This window comes from Apodemus sylvaticus, chromosome 7 (assembly GCF_947179515.1).
Source record: "Apodemus sylvaticus chromosome 7, mApoSyl1.1, whole genome shotgun sequence".
Classification (NCBI taxonomy): Eukaryota; Metazoa; Chordata; class Mammalia; order Rodentia; family Muridae; genus Apodemus; species Apodemus sylvaticus.
Genome location: NC_067478.1, coordinates 42,042,201 through 42,060,472, shown reverse-complemented (window position 1 = coordinate 42,060,472; position 18,272 = coordinate 42,042,201). Strand labels below are relative to the sequence as shown.

The 18,272-nt window shown below is 45.1% G+C and overlaps 1 protein-coding gene across 1 annotated transcript in view; it reads right to left on the bottom strand.

Annotated features, from left to right (window-relative positions):
- Positions 1-7,484: 7,484 nt before the first annotated feature.
- Me1 (malic enzyme 1) overlaps positions 7,485-18,272 on the bottom strand; it is a 116,479-nt gene continuing 105,691 nt past the window's right edge. The window contains exons 13-14 of the mRNA XM_052187704.1: positions 13,260-13,358; positions 7,485-9,013 (exon numbers count right to left, since the gene is read on the bottom strand). Of these exons, the coding sequence (XP_052043664.1) occupies positions 8,843-9,013; positions 13,260-13,358 (270 nt within the window). The 3' untranslated portion in view covers positions 7,485-8,842. The remainder of the gene's footprint in view (positions 9,014-13,259; positions 13,359-18,272) is intronic.

Genomic DNA, 18,272 nt, shown 5'->3' with positions numbered 1-18,272 from the left:
CCTTGGCTTATGAAAGTGTGCAGGCTTGCCTTAGGGAACGAGCTGAGGTGGGGCACCAAGTTGGATGGAAGCCAAAACACTGATGCACTCAGGCCTTGTCGCTATCAACTGTACTAAGGACTCATTTTCCTCTTTAACTCTCTGTGCTTTTTAAACTTTATAATTCTCTGGCCAGGCAGTGGTGGTGCACACCTGTAATCCCAGCACTTGGGAGGCAGAGGCAGGCAGATTTCTGAGTTCGAGGCCAGCCTGGTCTACAGAGTGAGTTCCAAGACAGCCAGGGCTACACAGAGAAACCCTGTCTCAAAAAAAACAAATCCAAAAAAAAAAAAAATTCTCTGTGCATTAACACCAGAGACTCAGTTCTTACTGTTCTTAACTATTTATGCCTAAAGAAGCTCTGAGGAAACTATTATCTCTTATGATCTATGCTTAAATAAGCACTAATATCTGGTGGTTGAGGCATGTTGTTTAGCTGCAGTGAATTAAGTAAAAGATTTCTTGCCAGGGCTCCGTTAGCCAGGAGCCCCTTGCTGGCCAGGTGAGGCTTGGAGCTCATTAAGTCTTTTTGAAACACAGAAAGGAAAGAAGCCACTCACACAAGCACACACACACACACACACACACACAAACACTAGGTGAAGTAGAAAACAGCCACACCACTTTCCTTTATTGCCTTCTACCTTCTCACAGCTTAAAAAGTACTCTATGTAAGAGTGAATTCCCTCATAGATAAAACATTAAAAAGGAAGAATATCAATAAATTCAAAGCAGTGTTTCATATTGTAGTGCAACACCTGTACAGACTGTAGTGCAACACCTGTAGTGCAACAGCTTTGGACCTGAATGTTTCTCCTTGAACATAAACTTGCCCCAAGCCTATTTCTCTTTTTAGTGTAATTGTGAAGGCTCACAGTACTCATTATTAGGCAGTATTTACTTAGTATTATAAGGAGTGGACACATTTCCAGCCTTGACTATAATTATTAAATCTTTCTAGTGAAACAACTAAAATCATCTCTTATAATTTTCTTCCTAAGATTACTTGAATCAAATCAGGAATTCTATAAAATCACTAATTCATCTAAACAGCATTAATTCATGAAAGTTCATCTTTATGCTGATCTGCAGGAGGTCTGCTCAACAGGATGGGTGATGCCCAGGAATCCTTAGGCTATGTGACAGTGACAGGAAAGGCTTATCACCTGCAAGAAGTCATCCTGGAGTGAAGTCTCTTGGGGCCTTGCCTCTCCAAGCTCACCCACTGCAGACCATGCAAAGGTGGCAGGCCACCTCCCGGAGGGTCGCCTGCAGCCATAGTCCTTCCTAGTGGCTCCTGACATGAGGGTAGACTTGGCTGCTACTGAAGGGGCATGGCTTTGCTACAAAACCCAGGTTTTATGCAGACTTCTGATTTGTCACATAACTAGACCTTGATAAGGCCACTGTGTAAGAACTCATTTCACTGCAGTAAGCCACTACCCGAGAAACCTCTCTGTCCAAATCCAGCTAAAGCTCTAAATCAGCCATTCTCAACCTATGCGCCTTAGACCTTTTAGGGGTCGAGCTACCCTTTCCTAGCTGTCTCCTAAGACCATCAGAAAACGGATTTACATCACAATTCATGATAGTAGGAAAATCACAGTTATGAAGTAGCAACAAAAAAATAGTTGGGGGTCACCATGACAAGAGGAAGGGTATTAAAAGGTCACAGTATTAGAAAGGTTCAGAGCCACTGCCCTAAATTAAAATCTTTACATGGCTATTTGGGAAGAATGCTTGTTCACAACAATCAAGATTCCGTTGAGGTTTAGTTAAGCATTTTCTCAAGTGTCCTCTTGCCTATCATTATTTAAACACTAAATCTCCAGCTAAGCTGAAGGCACGTGGGTGGGTGGTGAGGGCACCTGAGCTGGCAGGCCAGAATGAGGGGGCACGGTCCTGCTCCAAGACAAACATATTGCCTGTGAGACTGAGTTCCTCTGTAAGTCTGCACATGCCACCTGTTCCTCTCAAAACTCGGGGGCTTTTAGGGTGCCTATGCCAGGGATTCAAGCGGTGCTTTTTTTTTCCCCTCACTAGCTTTTACTGTAAGTGTCCTATTTGTAAGTTTAAAGAAGTTATATCCTGAAGGAGCATGGCTTTGCTACAAACCCTGTTTTATGCAGAATCCTGATTTGTACTGGAAACTAGACCTTCCTAAGGCCTGTGTAGAAGAACTCGTTTCACTGCAGTCAGCCATCACTTGAGAGACCTCTCTTTGTCCACAAATCCAGTCAAGGCTAGAGGCACCTGGATTAATCCATGCATAGGTTTAAGCAATGTGCACAAATTTTTTTTTCTCAAGCCCATCAAATAGCCAAGTACAGGTACTTGATCTACAGGTCTTCAATCCCAGCAGAGACAGGATTCAAACCTGAGGTCAGCCTGGGCTACACAGCCAAATCCTGTCAAGAAGGGAGCCCACCAAACACTGAGGGCCTTCCTTTCTAGTAAAAAGAATGAAGTAGACAATGTGTCCTTCACTATAGAGAAGACATCCTCATGATCCCAGCATGGACCAGACTGTCAGGCTTTTCCTGTGTTCTCATAGCATCTCTTTCCCCCTCTCTGGCATGCTGTATCTTACACCAGGTATCCAGAGAACCTAATGCTTCCAGTGTTTGGGGGTCCTGCCAGCAGATCTTCGTCCAGTATGCGACCACTGCTGTCCCTTGCAATGGTGAGCCAATAAAGGTCCGTTATCAGAGAGATGACTTCATACAGTCAGAGTTAATGTGGCCCTTGAGCTAACTGTGCTGCCCAAGGCAAACTGCCCCAGGTGCTCTCTCCTACAGGATAAGAGGGCAGACACACTGGCTAAATTAATGGCTACCTACCGATTAGCTCTGAGAAAGAAGGCTGTCTACCAACAGCTGGGTAGGATCACCATCTATGTTTTTTTTGGGGGGTGGGGGGTTGGTTTTTTGGATTTGGTTTTTCGAGACAGGGTTTCTCTGTATAGCCCTGGCTGTCCTGGAACTCACTTTGTAGACCAGGCTGGCCTCGAACTCAGAAATCTGCCTACCTCTTGCCTCCCAGAGAGCTGGGATTACAGGTGTGCGCCACCACCACCCAGCAGATCACCATCTAATGTTCATGGCCACACTGTCATTCTGGAAGACCAGTTTGCCTCCTACACAAGGCAATGGTTGTGCTGAATGAAGATACAATAATAGTTATATCCTGGTTTCTCAGAAAGTTGTTAAAATCTGGACTCCATGTCTGCAAATCTCTCCGTACCTTCTGCTTACTTATGGATCAGAGAGTCAATGAGGGTCTATTGTTACAGAATCCAAAGATCTCAATTCTTAAATGATCCAACATAAAATTTGGTCAGTTAAAAGAAATTAATTTCAGGGTGTTCAAGAGTTTGCTCAGTGGTTAGGAGTGTATACTGCTCTTCCAGAGGATCCAAGTCTGTTCCTGGCACCCATATTAGAGGGTTCGCAACTGTGTGTAGCTCAGCAACTGTGTGTAGCTCAGCAACTGTGTGTAAGTCAGCAACTGTGTGTAACTCAGCAACTGTGTGTAACTCAGCAACTGTGTGTAAACCCCAGTGGATCTCAGACTCTTCCGGCTCCAGCAGGTACCTGCCTGTACCTATGCACATACACAAAATTTAAAATGTGACAAAGATGAAAATACAAAGTAATTTCAAAAGCTAACTTCTTGTTGGCATAGCAACCAGAGGGAAGGTGCATCAGTACTGTCCAAAAGAACCCAGCGGTGACAGAGCCCTCCTGGCTCGCTCTTGGAGCCACCGCCCTAATCACTTCCTGACTGTCAGCATATCACTCTAACAAATGAAAGCCCAGAAAATAGTTTTGAAAATGTATTTATAATAGCGCTACTAGGTTCACCCTAGAGGTCATCATTCATTCTTCAGTGATCCGCCCCTGGCACCACCCACTGCCCCATGTCAATGGTTCTGATATTCAAGGATTGGTTGTAAGCTGGCAGCCGTATTGATAGGTGATCAGATCATGATGCTAAACTTCATCAGATGACTAATTTATCCATTAGTTCTTATTAACTGAGCTGTTAATGAAGAAGTGGCTAGTGGGAATGTGCTCTTTTGATTGATTGGGTTGTTTTGTTTTGTTTTTTGAGACAGGGTTTCTCTGTGTAGCCCTGGCTATCCTGGAGGTCACTCTGTAGACCAGACTGGACTTGAATTCAGAGATCTGCCTGCCTCTCTGCCTCTGAGTGCTGCAATTAGCAGTTTTGGATCATCTGAAGCTAGGATCTCACTGTGTGGCTCAGGCCAGCCTGGAATTCAGGTATGCTGTGGTTACCCGGACACAATGCCTTTGAAGAACATATCCTGTCCTCAAGCCTTTGTCTGCCTCCTACGGAATGAGCGGGCTCTTCTGGCACCCGTGCTCCAGCAGTCACAGCATTTTCTCTCCCCACAGTAGCGCGGTGAGGAAAGCAGGGCAGTGGCCCTGGGCTGACTCCCCTGAAACCGTAAGCCAAGTAGTTGTCATTTAAACTGATCTGCTTCACAGTTTTATCACAGTGATTAAAGTAGAGTCACAAGAGAGACTTTCATATCTCTGTGTGGCATTTCTGTTGGCTCCTGTCAGAACACTGCTATGGTCCCTGTCAGTGAGTTCTGTGTCCACGTTCTAGGCTGTGCTGTGCTCAGAGGATGAGTACTCCCAAAGCAGCCATCTTTGTCAGTGAGCAGCCATGCGGCCTGGTTGTTAATTTTCAGACATCAACTCACATCACCAGGCCCTGCAAAAATTCCTACAGGCCAAACCATTCTGTTCACACTAGGCCAGCTTGAATTGTTAACACCTGCCTCCCATTAACTGCTGCAGAATGCCAATATTAAGCCATTTGGGGTTTAGGGTTTGGGATTTTGTATTTGTTTGTTTGTCTGTCTGTCTGTCTTGCAGTACTGGCTGGAGACTGCACCTAAGGCCTTGTACATGCTAGACTATCAGTGAGTTACAAGGCCAGCTCCCATCTGAGTAATTTCTAATGAAGTTGAAGCTATTGAGCTACTAATTGATCAATACCAATTGATCTACTAATGAATCCTATTCCACATATTTTATTTTTGAGATCTAGGGTGTATATTTCTTTTAAAACAGTAATTTTATTACCTTCTGTATTGTTTTCACATTCACCCTCCCCCTCCAGGTCGTCCTGGATCCACCCCACCCCCACTTCCCATCCTGCTTTTTCTCCCCTCCCTTCCCCTCCCTTCCCCAAGACTAATTTGTATTGGCCAAACACTGTTGGGTGTAGAGCCTGCTCTGGAGAATGGCTGACCTAGCAGGCCACAGTTAAAGAAAACTGCCTCACCCTCTCCCAGCAGCCAGCAGCTCCTCCTCTAAGGGTGGGCTCCAGAGCCGCCCTCCAGAATGCTGGGATTTTGTCTGGCGTGGTCCACTGATCTTTATAATCTATGTTTATGACAAAATCTGTGTTTTGTCTTTCTCCTGAGTTTTAATCACATTATAGTAATAATAATTTTCAAACCCTTGCATGATCTTGCAAGGCAGATCTGCCATTCTGTCAAGTACTTTTGGCCCTTCTCAGTAAGCACCACACCTTTATGCTTTTCTGGGTATAATTTTTCCTTTGTAATTGTACACTGAACTTTTTTTTTTAAAAGAGAAGAAAATATTTTCTTCCAAACATGAGTACGCCATGTAATTCCTTATGGAGTTGGGATGGGAGGCTGTGAAATTTCAGTAGGATTTACAGTATAGGGTTGGGTCACAGCTTAGGCTGGCCCTGGCACTGCTTATAAAAGCAGAATGAATCTCTCGTGTTACTGGAGTGGCCTTCTATTTTCTACATATGCTAGAATGCATTTACTCACTTCCTTAGGAACTTCAAACAAAAACTGGGTTTGTGGCAGAGTCAATGCTATATGTTCATCTTATCTACTTCCTCTTGCAGACCTGGACAAAAGAGAAAAAGAAAAGAAAGAAGAAACCAGAGCACACTCCTCCGTCTGCAGTCCTGGGCTCAGTGGCAGGCAACAGAACATGACAAGTCCTCCCTCCCGTCCCCCATTCATGCTCCACATTTTCTTGTCCTTTGGTAACTTTGAGAGCCACAAGATAAAGACGGTAGCACTAAAAAAATGAAATGGAGGGCTAGAGAGAGAGATTTCGGTGGTTAAGAGCACTTGGCTTCTAGAGGACTGGGGTTCAATTCCCAGTTTCCCCATGGCAGCTCATAACTCTACGTAACTTCTGTTCCAGGTGATCCAACACCTTCATACAAATATGCATGCAGGCCAAACACCAATGTACATAAAAGTAAAGATAAATTTAAAAAATTTTTTAAATTAAAAAAAAATGAAATGGCTGTCTCCTGAGAGCATTAAGTGTGACCTAGCCATATGCTTTTACAGTGTGGCCCTTCCAATCACATTGCCTTTCACAGATGGGACTGCACTGAATGTATGGATTGTTCCTAGGGCGAAATAACTTTCTGTTAAGGAATCCCAGGGAAAAGTTATTGACTCCTGCTGGGTGTGATCACACAGTGGTGATCCCAGCACTTGGGTGGCTGGAGCAGCAGGCAGCAGGTGCATGAGAAAAAGGCCAGCCTGGGGTTGGTCTGAACTGACTAAACCATGAGTGGAGCGGAGGGCTGCCCTTGAAAGATCTTAGCATCGACTTGACCAAACACTTCAATAATTTTTATATTAATTATATTTTGAAATAACATTTTAGGTATATTGGTTCAATGTATTATTAACATGAATTCTCATGTTTTTAATGAAGCTACTAGAAATCTTAAGAATGCTCTTGGGACGCCGCTGGCTAGTCTCCAGTAGACTGGCGAAAGGAGAGAATGAAGACAGGCAAACACGGACTCGGTTTGTCCACGGACGCCTGTGCTTATTTAAGAGCTCCGACAAGTGACTTATAATATCAGCCTCACGAGGGAACCACCAGGACACCACGAGTGGAATAATGGACGGCGATGCTTGGTGTGTAGGGAGTAACTGCCTACTGCCTGCTGGGACATCTTTCCTTAGGAACAGGAAGAGGCCGCTCACAGTATCCAACACATATGCTTACACACATATTAAATGAAGTCCACACTGGAATAAGCAATTACTAGAAATTTTAAAACTTCATAATGCCTTGGTTTTGTAGACATGGCTCACAGGTTAAACACGCTGCCCTTCTAGAGGATTCTTCTTCAGTTCCCAGCACCCAGCAGGGGGTTTACAACCACCTGTTCCTCTAGCTCCAGGGGATCTGACATCCTCTTCCAACCTCTGTGGGCACCAGAGAAAACCAGGGCCAAAAAGCACACACACACACACACACACACACACAAAAGTTAAAAAAAAACAAACCTTCTTCAAAAAATTAATAGCTTTTCATATGATCTCCTAAAACTCAGCACTATTGTTGTCAAGTGTAACAATGATATTTTAAGAAAAAATGACATTTACAATGTTATTCATATTCTCTAGGCTTTAATAAATCTTTTGCATAGGTCAATACATTCATTTACAACTACCTGACAACATGGAAACAGACAAGAATAGATAGAAATTCTGAATCTTTCCCAAATAACTCCACTGAAGAAACTGTTAGTCAAAGTTGTCATTAGAAAATCTGTACCCTTTTAACTCACGCCTGAAAGAATCTGTTATCTTCACCTTCGAGGAGATCACTTTACAGAGTTGCCCATCGTAAACCCACACAGGCTTTAAAGCAACTTAAAGATCAGAAGTGTCTCTAGATATACAGAATGCTCTGGAGCCTGAGCTTAGGAAGTAAGGCTGTTTCTACTCACGCCATTATCAACCTGTCCAGTGAATTAATACAACTTGGGAAAGGCTTGCTTTTTCTCACAGACTGGTTTTGGTAATGAACATATTTTAATATCTGATAGAAAGGTAGGCATTGGAGATGTATTTATTCACGCCATGAGCTCTCAGTCATCTGAAGTAACCACAGGGACATTAGGCCAGGTGACGGTCAGGGACCCCGAGCTTGTCTGGGAACCGTGGTCTTGCGTCTGACACCCTTGTCTCAGAGCTGGGTTCTCAGGGCCCTCCTTGCAGCCTTTTTCACAGCCTAGGCTAGACTAACAAAACACCCTAGGATCTCAGCAGGGCCAGGGCTGGTCAGAGATGAGAAAGGGTGTTTCTACGGAGTGTTTGGGACTCAAAACCAAGGCAATGAGAGCTTTGCTCTGTGGGATGTAACAATGACAGAAGACGCTCATGATCTAAGGCTGCGCGGGGTGCTGTAAACAGCAGAGAGCTTTCTCAGAGGTGTTAAGAGTTCCAGTGTTCACGAGGAACAAAGCTGACGGAGGCCTGGAATAAAAGTCCTGAGAAGATTTTTCTCTAGGCAACAAAGTAGTGTTTCTCTTTAGTAAAAGTTCAGCTATGCCTAAGTTTGTGTTTATCTTCACTGTTCAAGAGATTTTAACAAAATAGTCAAGAAAGAACTGTAGGCATTTAACGTAATCAAGTTATGCTCTATTAATTTATTACTAGTGTGACTCTTCCATTAGCTTCCTACAAATCAGTGAGGAATTTCTCAGCAGCAGATACAGTAGCTTTTAAACAGAATTTATAAAGAGAATAATCACAAGAGAAAACATAAATATCCACAGTAAGTAAAACAAAACTCTCTAGTGTAAAGTTTATCCTAATTTATACTAATACTCCCATGAGTTTATTAAACTAAAAATCACCTCATTCTAAGCATACTATGAATCATCATAAAAGATTCTGACCCTTACAAATCATGAAAACATCAAGATCTTATTAATAAAGTTAAGGACTCTAGCTGTTGTGTTACTGGCTGACTTTGGTCTGTATTTTCTGAACTTCTTCAGGCCACAAATAACAGTCAGGTAAGATCTGGTCGTAATCAGTGCTGTACATCTGGGCAGAGACAAAGGCTTCTTTGTTTTGGGGTTCAGGATAAACAGTGGCCATCTTTTCTTTGTATGCATCTTGCACAATCTAAAAATAAGGAAGGCAAGTTATCAGTTTCATAATGAGAAGGTGATATTGAATACAAATCAAAATTTTATCCATTTCAAAAGTTAATTCATAATTTGTACTAGAGAAAAAGTCATGCACATGAACTAAGAAACTGACAATGCAGCTATGAATCAGATGTGGCCAGAGGAAAGGACACTAGTGACAACAGGGAAGGCTGGGGACAGAGACTGACGTGTGAATGTTGTCTCTTTCCTCAGAAACGACAACAGTCCTCAAAGCCTTGGCAGGCCTGACCGCTAATCGACTTGCACCGAATACCCGGGTCTCCCTGCGAGCTCTCTCCCATCTCCCAGACTCAGGAACAAAGTGTCCTCTGCCCTCACTCTCCTTGCCACATTCAGATTCCCGCAACTGCAACCACGCCTACTGTTCCACCATCAACGCATGCACAGAGCAACCCGATCTTTTTATCTATCTAGTCATTCCTTGTGGGTCCGTCACCCGTCTCCATGGCAGAATTAGTCATCTGGATACACCCAGGTACCTCAGCCCTGCAACCCTTACAGTCGCTTCCTTCCGGGCACTGGCCCTTCACCCCTGGATCCTCGGTTTCTGTGCAGGCAACAGCACAGGATTCTAAGTATACAGACTCTGGAGTCCACAGTCCGTATCTCCTCTACTGCTCCTTGCCTTCTCACTTTCTCTTCTATGTGCTAATTTATTTTCATTTAAATTGTCAAAATAAGCTTAAAATAGTGCTGTTCAGTACTAAGTAATGAAAACTAAAAATTGGCAGGTATAGATCAGGTTAAAATATCAGGATGTTTTTCAAAGTACTGATTTTGAAGAATATACCTTCAATCAACAAGATAAACATCAACATATGAAACTTAAATGGTGCCATTTCTATAATCTTGGAATAGTGTAAACTACTGATATTTAAAGCAGGAAGTTGAGTCTGCAAGACCTACTGCCTGCAAGAAGTCTGCCTGCCTTTTGAGTGGTGACACTGAGCGGGCGCTGCTGACCCCTTGTGGCCAGAGGCTGCCAATGCCAACAGCAGACTCCTGCCCAAACACAAAATGCCTAAGAGCAGAGACCCTGACCGACCCTGGTGAAACCAAGGCTGTTATGGGTCAAGTTCATGTTCCCCCACATATAATCATATATGCTGGTGCCCTCACCAGTAGTGCTTCAGAAGTTAAAATACAGATTTTAGGATGGTCCTAATCCATATCACACCTGAACAGCAAAAACACCAAGGACAAGAGGGCATATGCAGAGAAAAGTCCAAGGACATAAGAAAGTAGCCCCAAGGCAAGGCCACAGACCTGAGGAGGGGACAAAGTCACTGGACACCCTGACCTTGGTGTACACCAGTCGCAAAATTAAAAAAAAAAGTTCTGTTGAAACCACCCAGAAAGAGGTACTTGGTTACAGCAACTGTGACAGACTAATGCTACAAGACCATTAAAAGGTGCAGGCAGGACACAGTTCAGCTGTGTTAGGGAAAGCGTCTCTGCCTTCTGGTGCACATCTGTCCCTGTCGCTGTCTGTCCTGTGTTAGGCAGCTAATAAGACATAAGCAGGAGAACCTTCATGGTCAACTTTAACACCCACCCTCTAAGCCCTGGTAAGGAAGAGGGAAAAGCACCCTGCTCAGAATTTGAAACACCATGTGTGGCAGTCTGAATGAGAACAGCCCCGCAGGCTGCTTGTATGCTCAGATACTCAGTCCCCACTGGGTACAGCTGTTTGGGAAGGATTAAGACATATGGCATCGTCACAGGAGAAGTTCCCATGGGGAAGGCTTTGAGTTTTCAGAAGACTCTCTGTGTCCTGCTTATAAGTCAAGATGTTCTTGTCACTATGGACTCTAACTCTCTGAAAACTTAAGGTCAGTTAAACACTTTCTTTCATAAGTTGCCTTGGTCATAGTGTTTAGTCACAGAGAAAGAAAAACGTGACCAATACACCGTAGTAAACACTTTAGGAGCCCTCTTTGCAAAAGGCTTAGTTGGGGACCGAAAACATCTTTTTGACAAAGATGCAGACACAGCCAACACCTCCTGTGCTGGTAAGCTTATGTCAGCTTGACCGAGCCAGAGTCCTCTGAGAGGGGGGAGCCTCACCTGAGGAAATGCTGCCGTAGTAAGATCCAGCTGCGGGGAAACCTGTGGGGCATTTTCTTAGTTCCCTAATTAAGAGGTGGGGAAGGGCCCAGTGCATTGTGGATGGTGTCATCCCTGAGCTGGTCATACTGGGTTCTCAGTAAGAAAGCAGGAGTGAGGTGTGACCCAATCACAAAAGAACACACTCAGTATGCACTCACTGATAAGTGGGTATTAGCCCAGAAGCTTGGAATACCCAAGACACAATTCACAAATCAAATGATGCTCAAGAAGGAGGAAGAACAAAGTATGGATCCTGTGTCCTTTGTAGAAAGGGGAACAAAATACCCACAGAAGGAGATACAGAGACAAAGGGTGGAGCAGAGTCTGAGGGAAAGACCATCCAGAGACTGACTATCCCACCCAGGGATCCATCCCATATACAGTGACAAAACCCAGACACTATTATTGATGCCCACAAGTGCTTGCTGACCAGACCCAGATATAGCTGTCACCTGGGAGGTTCTGCCCATGCATGACAAATACAGAGGGGGACACTCTCAGCCAGCCATTGAACTGAGCACAGGGTCCCCAATGGGGGAGCTAGAGAAAGGACCCAAGGAGCTGGAGGGGTTTGCAGCGCCACAGGAGGAACAACAGTATGAGACACCCAGTACTCCCAGAGCTCCCAGGGACAAAACCATCAACCAAAGAGTACACATGAAGGGACCCATGGCCCCAGACACAACGGCAGCAAAGGATAGTCTTATTGGACACCAAAGGGAGGAGAGGCCCTCCGTCCTGGAAACACTTGATGCCATAGTATAGAGGAATACCAGGACAGGGAAGCGGGGGAGGGTTGATTGGGGAAGGGGAGATGGCTTATGAGATTTTCAGGGAAGGGGGGAACCAGGAAAGGGGACAACATTTGAAATGTAAATAAAGAATATATCTAATTAAAGAAAGAAAGAAAGAAAGAAAGAAAGAAAGAAAGAAAGAAAGAAAGAAAGAAAGAAAGAAAGAAAGAAAGAAAGGAAAGAAAGAAAGAAAGAAAGAAAGAAAGCAGGCAGAGCAAGCCACGGGGAGCACGTCAGTAAGCATCAGCCCTCCACGGCCTCTGCATCAGCTCCTACTTTCAGGTTCCTGCCTCAGCGTCCCCCAACAACTGTGACTTGGGTATGGAAGCCAAATACACCCTTTCCTCCCCAAGTTGTTTTGGTCATAGTCTTTCATCACAGCAACAGTAATTCTAAGATGCTTCCTGTCTCTATGCTTACATGTAAATCTGTGTCTATAGCTATAAACCCCATTTTATAACCTCAAGGAAACAGCCTCATGCTAGGGAAGTGGCTCAGCGGTTAAGAGAATCCACTGTTCTTCCACAGGATTTGAGTTCAGTTCCCAGCACATGTCAGATGGCTGGCGACCCTTGGTACATCAGATCTGATGCCCAGAAGCACTAGCCCTGAAGTGAACACACACAGGCACTCAGTGTAAAAAGTAAATATAAAGATTCATCTTAAAAGAAACAACAAAGCCCAGCAAGAAGCAGGACACAGCTGAAGAAAGCCCTGAGGAGATGTGAGGCTAATGGGCCCAGTGCAGCGAGCCCTCAACCCTCGCTCACCCACCCACCCACCCACCCACCGCTCAGCGCCCACCCTCAGTTCTGACTGGGACTGTGGACTGTTTCCTTTTCCCCTTTCCTATCTCCTTATAAGCTTGCCCTGACACTCAGGGCAAGAGGTTTTCAATGTGTGGGTCCAGCCATTGGAAAGCCCACATGTGCGATAGTCTTAGGAACCGAGCCGTGGCTCAACTACAGCACCACAGTTGTGAAGCAGCAACAAAACAATCTTATGGTTGGAGTCACAAAACCATGAGGGACTGTACTAAAGGTGGCAGCATTAGGAAAGCTGAGAACCACTGATCTGCTCTCTCTCTCTCTCTCTCTCTCTCTCTCTCTCCCTCCCTCCCTCCCTCCCTCCCTCCCTCTCTCTCTCAGTTCCCCTTCCAATACACACACCATAAATTGCATGCTTTCCGCACCCCTGAGTCCTAGAATATGAAGGTGCACGCCAAGCAAGGACGGGAAACAGTAAAACACATATGTAGCAAAAGAAGGAAGGAAGTCACGAGGCTGCTTGTCTCACCTGTACTGCGATTTTCAAGGAAACGTCTCGAATGGTATTCAAAGGAGGATAGAGCCGGCCTTCTTGTAGGTGTTTATCTGACACTTGCTGAGATATGACCTTAAAAAGAGAAAACGAATAAGAAGGCTCATACATCACAGGATTCAGGGTGGCGATTTTACAGACAACTACAGCAGTGGCCACATACGGAAACTGTTCCATGAAAATGGCTGTCGTATCAACAGACAGTGGAACTGTGGCAATAGCTGGGTCACACCGAGAGTGAGACAGAGGAGAGAGTCCATGTGTCTTTCTGAAATGACCTCACACCAAACAATTCCTGGAGAACCAGGGAGATAAGAGGCCGATCAAGAAGTCACGGAAAGGGGCCTGGAAAGAGGAGGCTGCCGCTCAGGACAGGCCTGCTCAGGACAGGCCCGCTCAGGAGAGGCTCTCCACCCAAATCCACACAGGGAGCACGACAGGGGCTGGGACCTGCCCAGGCACTGGCTAAGGACTCTTGGTTATCTGCTTACCTAGCCACGCGCTCCCCATTAGCTCCCCTATGTTACTCCCTAGCTCTGCACAGAGTTAACCAATTAAGTCACTGCACAAGGTAGGTCTAGGTCAGCACACAACCGAGCCTTGAACAGAAAGGCTGGGCAGAGAGGGACAGGAAGCCTTCACTGGTGACATTTTGAGCAACGGAATAGTCAGTCAGTCAGTCAGTCAGTCTCTGTCTCTTTGTCTCTGTCTGTCTGTCTGTCTCTCTCTCTCTCTCTCTGTACCAAACTTGGGGCTTTGTGCATACTACTCTCCCACTGAGCTACATACCCAGCTGTGTCCATATTTTAAATATTCTTTAATTATATTTATTTTTTCATTATTTATCCAGAACACTATTATAAACACACAGGGAAAAAAATAAGAAACAGAAAATTTTGGGTGTGTCTTAACCTCTATGCATGTGACCTGGGATCAGGAAACCTCCTGCATCTAGAGACTGAGCTTTTCTGAGACAGGCTCACCATGGAGCTCTGACTGGCCTGCAACTGGTTAGTTAAACCAGGCTGGTGTTAAATTCAGAGCTCCACCTGACTCTGCCTCAGGCAGTTATTTCAAAGATAATTTGGTTCCCTCAGCATACCAGAAGACCAGAAGACCGCACAGGCACAGGCCCTGCCAGGGAGATTTCTAGGTTAGTGAGGTAACAGCACACGGAACAAAAGGAGACAGGGCAGGAAGCAGCCTAGATGGCAGGAAAAGTGAATGCTAATCCAGCCACAGTGACAGAGGCTAGCAGGTAGGGTGGGCCTGACTGAAGGGCTGGGAAGAAACTAGGAGACAGACAGACATGAGTGCGCACACACACACACACACACACACACACACACACACACACACAGGGAGGAGAGGGGAGGGGAGGGGAGAGACAGAGACAGAGAGAAGAAAGGGGAGGGGTGACCGGGAGAGGATCTCTCTCTCTCTCTCTCTCTCCCTCTCTCCCAACATCCCAACATCATGAAGACCCCCTTATGTGAACTGGAGACAAAGTGCCCTGAATCTGGAAGTAGAGAGCTTCTGTAGAGGAAAGAGAATGGCATATTGTCAATGCCAAACACTGACGCTGTGCGTGGCTGAGAACTTCTGACCAGGGACATCCAGGCAGAGGCAATTGGAGAGAAGCATTTATCTACGGCACAGCTCACTCTGGAGTAGTGTGACTTCATTATATAAACATGATAGCCTAGTGTCACGATCTGAGTGGTGTTAAGGTCCAGGTAGCTGCTGCCTGAGTAGCTGTTTGTGTGTCACGAATGTTATAAGGAAACTTCCTCATGCCTGAGTTGGTCGCATGTTCTGTAATGCTCTGTCCTCTGGTGTTCTTGGAAAGCAATCACAAGAGCAGTCAGTGTTCAGTTAGCCACGAGAAGCTTAGCCTTGAACCAAGCGCCGGGCAGCAGTACCTGCATGCCTTCCTGTACCCGTGCATGAGCTTTTACTGTTCTCGCTGCCCTGGGATGGACCCAACATAAGATGGATGGACACCAATATAAGAAGCTATTTGGAATAAGACTTCCATTTGAGTAGGGGTCAAGGTTTTATGTTCCTAAGACCTCTCCGGAAATTGGCATCCTTTCTGGCAGAATAAGACATGCATGTGGGTAATGACATCTGGCTGGCAAGTTAAGACATGAACGTTAGGCAACACAGCAAGTCCCCACCAGAGTAGAATGCCCCCATCAATGGGAGCAAGACAAATGTGCAACAGACACAGGTTCCTAAAGAAATCCCTCCCCCTAAATCCTGGCTGGTAGAATAACTTGGCTCAGATTGCTTGTGGATTTCAAGGCTTGAAAGCGCTGTACTATCCTGCATCCAGTTCCTGAGTCTGGTCCAAGGCCCCATCCACCAGTCTGGGTGAATGCTCCATAAACTGTCCCTGTCTGACTGGGATCGGTTGTCCGTGTGGTTTATGAGGCAACTCCTGGACCCCCAACAATAAGAATGATGCTGACAGACTCGAATATTTGCTGGTTTGGTCCTCAGGTAAAGACTGTTTGGAAGGACTGGGAAGAGGAGACTTGTTGGAGGAGGTGTGTCGATGTGAATGGGCTGAGGTTTTGAAAGCCCATGCCAGGCCTTGTGTCCCAGTCTCTTCCCTCCCTCCCTCCCTCTCTCTCTCTTTCTCTCTCTCTGTCTGTCTCTCTGCTCATCCAGCACCAACCCTACCTACATACTCCCATGCTCCTGGCCATGATTAATGGCCTAACCCTCTGAAACTGTGAGCATGTTCCCAATTCTATGCTTTCTTTTATAAGAGTTGCCTTGGTCACGGTGTCTTTTCACAGTAACAGAACACTGACTAAGACTCCTAGACATAGAGACTGCTGGTCCTGACTATATAATAAATTCATTTAACTAATGTCTTTCTTTTATGACATGGTAGTAAACACAAGCTTTCCTTTGTCCCAGAGAAAGTAATCAGGGTTCCAAACTCTAAACATACAGACATTAAATGTTTATCACTGAAGTGGGCATGCCACTTCTCACAGAACAGAGAGGAGAGGACAACTATTCCTTTCCAGAGCTCAGGTGGGAACAGCTCACGGGTTGTGTGGGTTTTCCTCATTTATGGATCTGAGAACTAGTGAGGCGTATCAGGTAACTCCTGATCTGCAGATGGGACATGAGTGGAGCTGGGTGTTCCGTGCACACCTTTAATCCCTACACTCGGGAGTCAGAGGCCGACAACCTCTGTGCATCTCAAGTTAGCCTGGTCTGCAGAGTGAGTTTCAGGCTAGCCAGCTACACACTGAGACCCTGCCTCAAACAACAGCAATAATTACCTTGGGGCTGCAGAGATGGCTCAGTGATTAACAACACTGGCTACTCTCTGAGAGGCCGAGTTGGATTCCTTACAGACATGCAGGGGAAACACTCAGACACAGGGGGAAGGGGGAGGGATCTAAATCATTGAGAACATAGATACCATTCCAAATAGGAAAGAAACAATGGAACCGCTGATTCATTCTAGTGATAAACACCTGACACACTATGTAAAAAGTAGAACTGCCGGACTGTTTTGCACACAATGGTGTAACTCTATGTTAACTTTATTCTATATTCATATCTAAAATGAAAGTATTGGATAGACAGAACTTAACCTTGTTGTGTTAGGATGGAATTTTCAAGTTTTGAAGAGAGCAAAAAGTTCCCTGCCCATATGTCAAGTCAGATGCATGTCAGCACACACACACATACACACACACGACTCTGGTGGTCTGCTGCGTACTATACAGCCAAGGACACCGACCTGAGCTGCACAGCCAGGTGTCATCCACAGTACGAAAGACTGTTACCAGCGCCAGAGAAGTTAACAATCTCTCTCTTCATATTTAAAACAAAGATTCAGGAAGAGAGGCTGGAAAGATGAGTTCTTTAACTAGAATGCCTGCTGCCCAATCCCAGGAGTCAGAACACAGGTCCTGGTGCCTGCATAAAGCCACTGCATGGCCCAGTCCGGCAGTCAGCACCAGGAGGAGGAGACAGGAGCATCACCCACACTGCTCTGTCCCTGATGCCTGGGCCAGGCAGTCAAGGCTACAGGTGATCTCTGGACTTAGTAAGAGAGCCTGAATCAAGTAGTGTTCATCTCTGACCTTCACACACCTCATACACATGCATTCACCTTTGCACAAGTACATGCACATGCACCACTCACACAGAAAACAAATAATAAATTTTAAGGAATCCAAAATAACCTTCCAGATTTAGTGCAATCAATGAGATTTCCAGTTTATATGTGACCAAACTAGTATTTAAACTTTGTGTGTGTGTGTGTATAAATTTATGTATTTATATATACATGTATATAAATTTATATATAAAAATAAATATATATGTACACATGTGCATATATTTATAAGTAAATATATGCACATGTATACATATATGTGTATATGTATGTGTGTATACATATACATACACATATACATATACATGGTATATTGCCTTCATGAATGTCTGTGCACCTCTGTGTCTATGCCTGGTGTCCTTGGAGGACCAAAGACGACGTCAAATGCCCTGGAACTAAAGTTACAGATAGTTTTGAGGCACCATGTGGGCTGGGAATTGAACCCAGGTCCTCTGGAAGAGCAGCCAATGCTCTTAACCACCAACCCATCTCTCCAGCCTCCTCAAACCAGTTTTTGTGTATGTGTACTGTAATATAGAAGTTATTACATCCAGGGCTGTGGAATAAAGCAAGTCAGCCTGATGTCTGACCGGTTGGCTCAGTTAGCTGGCTAGCTGAACCAGACAGCCTTCCCCGGCCCTCTGGCAGTGCGCGTCTACAGATCTGTTCTCCCTGGTGCCTCTGTTGAGCTGCTTCCACTCTGTGTCAGCATCAATTTAGTTGTTAATGACATTCTGAAGAAAGAAGGGCCTTAGAGAGAGTGGACTTCTGTTAAAGGAGCAATATAGTCTTTTTAAAATCCAAAGCTCTCAAGAACAAAACCAACCAGGAAAAAA